General features: G+C 36.3%; 1 protein-coding gene across 2 annotated transcripts in view; it reads left to right on the top strand.

Annotated features, from left to right (window-relative positions):
* The window catches only part of LOC106884303 (small nuclear ribonucleoprotein-associated protein B), a 32,791-nt gene extending 26,471 nt beyond the window's left edge, over positions 1-6,320 (top strand). For both annotated transcript variants that reach the window (XM_014935615.2, XM_014935614.2), the window contains one exon: positions 6,112-6,320. In XM_014935615.2, the coding sequence (XP_014791101.2) occupies positions 6,112-6,152 (41 nt within the window). In that variant the 3' untranslated portion in view covers positions 6,153-6,320. The remainder of the gene's footprint in view (positions 1-6,111) is intronic.
* Positions 6,321-7,078: the final 758 nt, after the last annotated feature.

The raw sequence follows: 7,078 nt of genomic DNA, 5'->3' as shown, positions 1-7,078 counted from the left end.
TTGCATGTGTCTTTCTCTCTTTCAATGTAAAGGCAGAGTAGTTTTGTAGAAGTTCAGTATGGCTCCAGATACCATGATACTTCTGCTGGTGTCCCTATGGTCATCCAGAGAAAACTTCTTGAAAAGAAGCTATTAAACAATTTAAAGCAATTTTAACAATAGATATTGAGATTTACTGAGCTTACATGCTTATCTTGGAACAACTGATTCTGTGAAACCAACTTCACAATGTAAAATGCAGATGTTGCATGGTGCTTGCTCTTGTATATCCCAGAAAATAAACAAATTTCCTTGTTTTTATTTTAATGTATTAGTTTATGGTACTCAGAGCATTATTTACCTTTTCAACTGTAAACAACATTGTTACCGTATCAGCAGTTATAGAACACATATTTAACCGCAGAAATATAAAAACAACAAAAAAAAAAAACACTTAACCATTTTTATTCATAAGGGCTGTGATTTGATTAGAAATGTACCATTACTTGAGCAACAAGTACACATGCACACATACACCAACTAGCTGCAGATTCCTGGATTTACTCAAATTAATGATCTTAGATGCAAACAATTTTATGCACTTGCACTGAGCATAGTTCCCAGGCATGGGGTCACTGCACTGTGAAATACTCCATTTCTGGCAGATGTTGCAACCATACATATCATGGTGCCCATTTGTATACTTATTGCTTATTAATAGGCAAAAGGCAAACTACTTAAATTATTATGTAATTAAAACTTGATCAATATCAGTAATTATGAATCTGTTTATTATCGATGTAGAAAAGGTTCCCTAATTTGGTGTATTATATGGAAGAGGCTTTCATTAATAGATTGGTGGATTTAAAGAGAGATGGTCAGTGTTGCTGTTGATAGTGGGTTGATTATCATGCTAACACCTTCAAATAATGTTATTATACTCATGGCATCATATACTTTCTATTGCAGTCAGCACTGGTTGCACCCATAGAGTACAATGTGATTTGTTTATCTCTTAATTAAAACCTGTAAATATCACCAGCTCTAGGTAGTTATTGAATCTCTTATTGAGAGCAAACAGTTGTTGGCTTGACCTGCTAAAAACAGCAGCCATTTTTGCTTAAAAAGAAAAGATTGGAAAATAATCTTTGATCACGTTTGCTCAATCATTGCTGACCTGGTGTTAAGCAATTGGTATCAGATGATTTCAGAGGAAAACCATGTGTGTGATGAATATTCTTTTTTAACCTTACTATAAAATGTTTTAATGTCTCTTACAATTGTGCACCCTTCCTTTGTTTTTTGTTTTTAAATTTTGACTTCCATCATTTAATGTTTGTTTTCCATGGGTTGGACAGCCTGACAGGAACTGGTAAGACAAGGGGCCACACTAAGCTCCATTGTCTGTTTTGGCATGATTTCTATGACTGGATGCCCTTCCTAACACCAACCGCGTTACAGAGTTTACTATGTGTTTGCAATCTCGGAACAAGAGATTGCCACAAAGTACCTGGTGAACAAGAGAGACAGTTACACTCTTGTAATCCCAAGGTGCAACCGCATGTGTAGGCTATGTCATGTTTCCATGGAAGATAACATGCATGTGATTAGCAGCCGTCCTAAAATGTCGTCATGGTACTACCTCCCTCTGCAGCACGATGCTGTTGCTAAAACAATTTACAATGCCATCCGCAAAAAAGACAGTCCTGAAATAAACTTAGAAAATCCCTTTGTTATGGAATACATTCATGAACACCAACTCAAGGAATGCTGGTGGAATCTTCCCATCAAAACTTCTATCAAATGTAAGCATAACAAGCTGGATATTGTTGTTTTGGACAGAGGGGCAAAGGTATGTACCATTATAAAGGTCAGCTGCCCTGCAGATATAAATATCACTTTGAAAATCAAAGAAAAAGAGGGTATCTATGGACAACTGCTCTGAAACCTCCAGCTTCTATATCCAAACTATGAATTCATATTCGTACTGATAATTGGAACACTAGGTTTTGTTAGTAAATACTTGAAGGAGAATCTGGATAAACTGAGATTTTCAGAAAGAGAAATCGACTGGCTAATTCGTACATTACAGGTGCAATCTGTGAGTGGAACAGTAAAAATATGCAAGACTTTTTTCACAAGTGCCAAATGTGAATCTGTCTGTGTTAACTCCATCCCAATGATGGAGCCTTGTATCTTTGTCGGAAAGCGGCTCCCTCCTTAGTGGAGGATTTATAATAATTAAAAGATAGAAGAAACATACAAACATACTTATATACATACATATGCACACACATGGGCTTTATACAGTTTCCATGTACTAAATTCACCAACAAGCTTTTTAGTGTAGGGTTACAGCTAAGACAGTTGCCTAAAGTGCCATGCAGTGGTATTGAACTTGTAACCATATGATTGAGAAGCAAGTTTCTTAGTCACATAACCCTGTCTGTATTTATGCTGAACCTGAAACTATGTAATTGAGGAGTGAACTTTTTAACCACAAGGCTAATGTGTGTGGGTGAATGTCTACATTCTACTTCTGGATGAAACCTATTAAATAAAAAAAAACAGTGATGTTATGCTGACATTCCTTGTTAACAAATTATTCTTAGCTCTGTGCTTTTGAAGATGGAATAAAAAATATCTTTCACTTGGGAAAACATGAAGGTTAGTGACAGGAAGGGCATCCAACTTTAAAATAATATTTCAATAATAAATATTCATCCAATCCATGCTAGCTTGTAAAAATGGACATGAAACAAACAAACAAATACTACTGCTTTTGCAGTTTTGATAATGGTCCATGATTACAATAAATGTTGATAATATTACGTCAAGGATAACATCGCGGCTATAAATTAGTTTGTTTTCTCAGTAAAGAGTAACTTAGCTGTTTGTTTATTCAGCAGCCTTTTGTATAGGTTTTCCTGTAATGTTGTGTATTGAAAAGTAATCTAGAGGGAGAGATTAGGAAAATAACACAAGTTATATTTCTGTTGTTGATCTTTCTCTGTTACTTGATGTTGCTTCCCTCTTCGTATTATCTGCAGCAGTCTTTTCCATTTTTCCATTTTCTGATTTTTCTATTCTTGCAGCATTTATTATTTGTTGCAGTAAAATTATTGTTATTATTATTCTTAATGCTGTTGTTATTGTTGTTATTTTTATTATTTAGCAAGGGACCAAAAATATCTAGTCTGCAATTTCTTTACTGACAGACAAGATACACTACACGAGTTTGCAATTACCTCAACCATGGCCCAAGGTTGTGGCACTCTGAATTTATCTGCTGGGCTATCAAATTAAAGCAATTTCATCTTTTTGAATACTGCTTCCATTTATTGTGTTCTACAGCTAGAATATGCATTAACAATCTGCCTTTGGGCACTGTCAGGTGTTTTTGTGCCTACAAGATACTGTGTTAATTGCCTCCCTTTCCCATTACTTTACATCCACACCACACCACTCACATATTTTCCATCAAACAAGTTCAATTTAAACCAAACACACCACCTCCTCCTCTCCACCAGTCTTTCTTCACTTTGAAGATTTCTCCTCCCCACTTCTTCCTTACTCTGAATTTCCAATTCATGCTGTGGCGATTGGATGCTGTTGCTGTTGCTGTTTAGTGTGTTGTTGCCAGTAGCAGCTAAGTAAAGTGCTCTATAGATAACCGACGGTCACAATTTAGTTAGATATATTGATTCCCACAGTGTTTAACTGTTTATGACAATAATTGGTTGGAGCTCAGCTGAACTCTCTTGTGGCTGCTGCATCAGGCAGAATTTTAGTATTTCTGCTTGTGGTAGGTAGTAGATGATACACTGCCAGAAATAAAATCTCAAACAAATCCAATTGTTGGGATGCTTTTTAAAAGTACATTTCAACTATTTAGTAAGTTAAGTGTTCAGTGTCTGAAATATTTAAGCTCTATGAGTGTGTGTGTGTGTGTGTGTGTGCGTGCGCACACACGTTTAAATGTCCTCTTTTCCGTGCCAACTCATGCCAGCATGGAACATGGACTTCGATGATGATGATGATATATAATGTAATGTATTATGTGTGTGTGTGTGTGTGTATATATATATATATATATATATATATATATATACACACACACACACACCCATGCACCCTGCTTTGTGTGTCTAAGTGTATATATATGTGTGTGTGTATAATCTATTATGTGTATATACATACGTGCAAGGTTAAATAAACCATAACACACACACAAATAATATAATTTATCATGTGTGTATATTGGATTGGTGTGTAATTAACGACTTATTTTTGATTAATTATTAATTAAATTATAAAGCAGTTGATTCTGCACCAACCCAATATATACATCCATGTACCCTAGTATGTGAACATACAGAGCTAAATAAACTGTAATTATATCTGCCTGCCTGCCCACCCACTCAGTGTTATCTGTTGTTTAGCTCCAGTTCAACCCTGGTCAAGCAAATCTGTGACCATCCTGACTTTTTAAGGGTTTCTACAACCACACCATCTAATGTGCCAGTTTCTTTTCAAAACGGCTGGAATTTGAGGAAAACTTGACAACCATTTCTAACAGTCTGGGTAACTGTTTAGTGGCTACTTTGTTGGCTTGTAACACGTCATATGTTGTGAAGATTGTTTTTAGGTGAAATCCAAAATTAATTTGAGTACATAGTCATGACTCCTTTCTATAACAACTGTTAGTCTTGTTTTGCTGTTAAGTCTTGTTCTACTTCTTATATCCTCTCTGAAATTCATGTCAAGATATGAACATTTTGTGAGGTAGAGAATACGATAACAGTATGAAGAACCTTGACTGACATTAAACTTACCAAATTTGTTGTCATGATCCTCATTTCATATCTGCTTCCTATGCTGGTGTGGGTTGCATGGTCTTAGTGTTGGCATGGTTTCTATAGCCGGATGTGTTTCCTAATGCCAACCACTTTGCTGAGCATACTGGGTGTTTTATTTCTGGTGCCTGTACTAACATTTGTTCTGAAACTCACAAGACTGAGTGAGAATTTAGTAGTGATGCAGGTAGAAGTTTAATCCTTTAGCATTTAAACTGGCCAAATCTGGCCCAATATTCTATGTGCTTTATGTTCAAACTGGCCAGATCCAGCCTCTCTCACCTTCACTACAATGTCAGTCTAAAAATAAGCAATCACATCATTGAAATCTCGAAGCTATGAGATAATGCATGATTATCATCATCATCGTTTAACGTCCGCTTTCCATGCTAGCATGGGTTGGACGATTTGACTGAGGACTGGTGAAACCGGATGGCAACACCAGGCTCCAGTCTGATTTGGCAGAGTTTCTACAGCTGGATGCCCTTCCTAACGCCAACCACTCAGAGAGTGTAGTGGGTGCTTTTACGTGTCACCCGCACGAAAACGGCCACGCTCGAAATGGTGTCTTTTATGTGCCACCCGCACAAGCCAGTCCAGGGGCACTGGCAACGATCTCGCTCAAAAATCCTACAGGAGCCAGTCAGGCGGTACTGGCAACGGCCACGCTCAAAATGGTGCATCTCATGTGCCACCCGCACAAGAACCAGTCCAGGGGCACTGGCAACGATCTTACTTGGCTTGCCGGGTCTTCTCACGCACAGCCCATTTCCAAAGGTCTCGGTCCGTAGTCATCGCCTCGATGATTAGTACATGATTAGTACATGATTAGTACAAGACAATTGGAATAAATAAGCATTATGTTTGACAGTATAATCTGAATGCTAAAGGGTTAAAGTATAGTAATAGAAGGAACAGGAACAATATTAATTTCTAGGTACAAGGGGGCACATTTTGCTTTAGTGAACATTGACTAAATCAACCTCTGTAGTTGATTGCTGCTTTATTTTATCAATCTTCAAAGAATGAAAAGTAAAGTCAATCTTTGTTGGATTAAAACTCGGCATATAAAGAAACATGATTAACTACCACAAGGCATTATAGTATTTCCGTGCTATTGTTTCTGCTGTTCATTGCAATATATATTTACAATAATCTAATAAAATTTGGAATTTAATTCATTGTGCTTACAGAAGTTTCAAGTTTCTTAATTTCATTTTTTACCTGTGTTTTTTTTTTTCATGATATATTTATATATTTTATTTTCTATTTTTAGGCCCACCACCTGGTATGAGAGGACCTCCCCCACGACCGTGACCAAATACCTAAGTCTATCTAGGAAAGGGCAGTGATTTACAACTGCAAAAATTCATGAACATTTTACAACCAAATTCAGATATCATTCATACTATTCCGATATGTTTCCTTTTCTAAGCATTTTTTTCCACACACAATTATTTGATGCTAATTAAATTTTAAAATTAAGATGTTTTATTTATTTTCATGAAGATATTTGTGAAATTTCATCTTTGAGTCTTTCTACGGAATAACAATGTTACTCTCTAATTAATCACACCTGGTATCTGTATCTAATGATCAAAAAAAGAAAGAAAATCAAATCAAATGTCTTCTTTGAGCCAAAGGATTATATGATTCTGGGGCGTATATATTATTGCCCTGGTTGGGATGCCAGTCTGTTGCAGGTTGCCAGCTCAGTGAACTGGAGGAGCATGAGGTGAAATGTTTTGCATCACCCGGTCCAGGAATTGAAACCACAATCTTAATGATCATGAGTGCAACACCCTAACCATTAAGCCATGTGCTTTCACATTAATAATAATATTGACTTTATATTTTGATATGATGTGCATGGGTGAGAAGTGCTGGTCAATTTGTCTTTTTTTTTTTTTAATAGTCTGGATCAGACAGAATTCGTTGAAGCAAATTTTCTATGGCCAGATGCTCTTTCTGCCACCATCACTCATCTGTTTTGAAGCAAGTTAATATTCACTCATGGCTGGACATCTTTTCATGAAGAGTGGAAACAAACTACACTGTTTGTATGACAGTGACACTCCTTGGCAATCATGGGTTAAGCCAAAGGTTCCCTCCCCATACATATATATATATATATATATATATATATATATACACAGATCCATGATAGAAAATTCAACAAAAAAAGTACTCCATCTGGTGAGAGATAAATATTTATATAAAGGTCACAATACATGTATTAAAAT

The sequence above is a fragment of the Octopus bimaculoides genome, chromosome 1 (assembly GCF_046866305.1).
Source record: "Octopus bimaculoides isolate indiv1 chromosome 1, ASM4686630v1, whole genome shotgun sequence".
NCBI lineage: Eukaryota > Metazoa > Mollusca > Cephalopoda > Octopoda > Octopodidae > Octopus > Octopus bimaculoides.
This window is presented reverse-complemented; position numbering and strand designations above follow the sequence as displayed.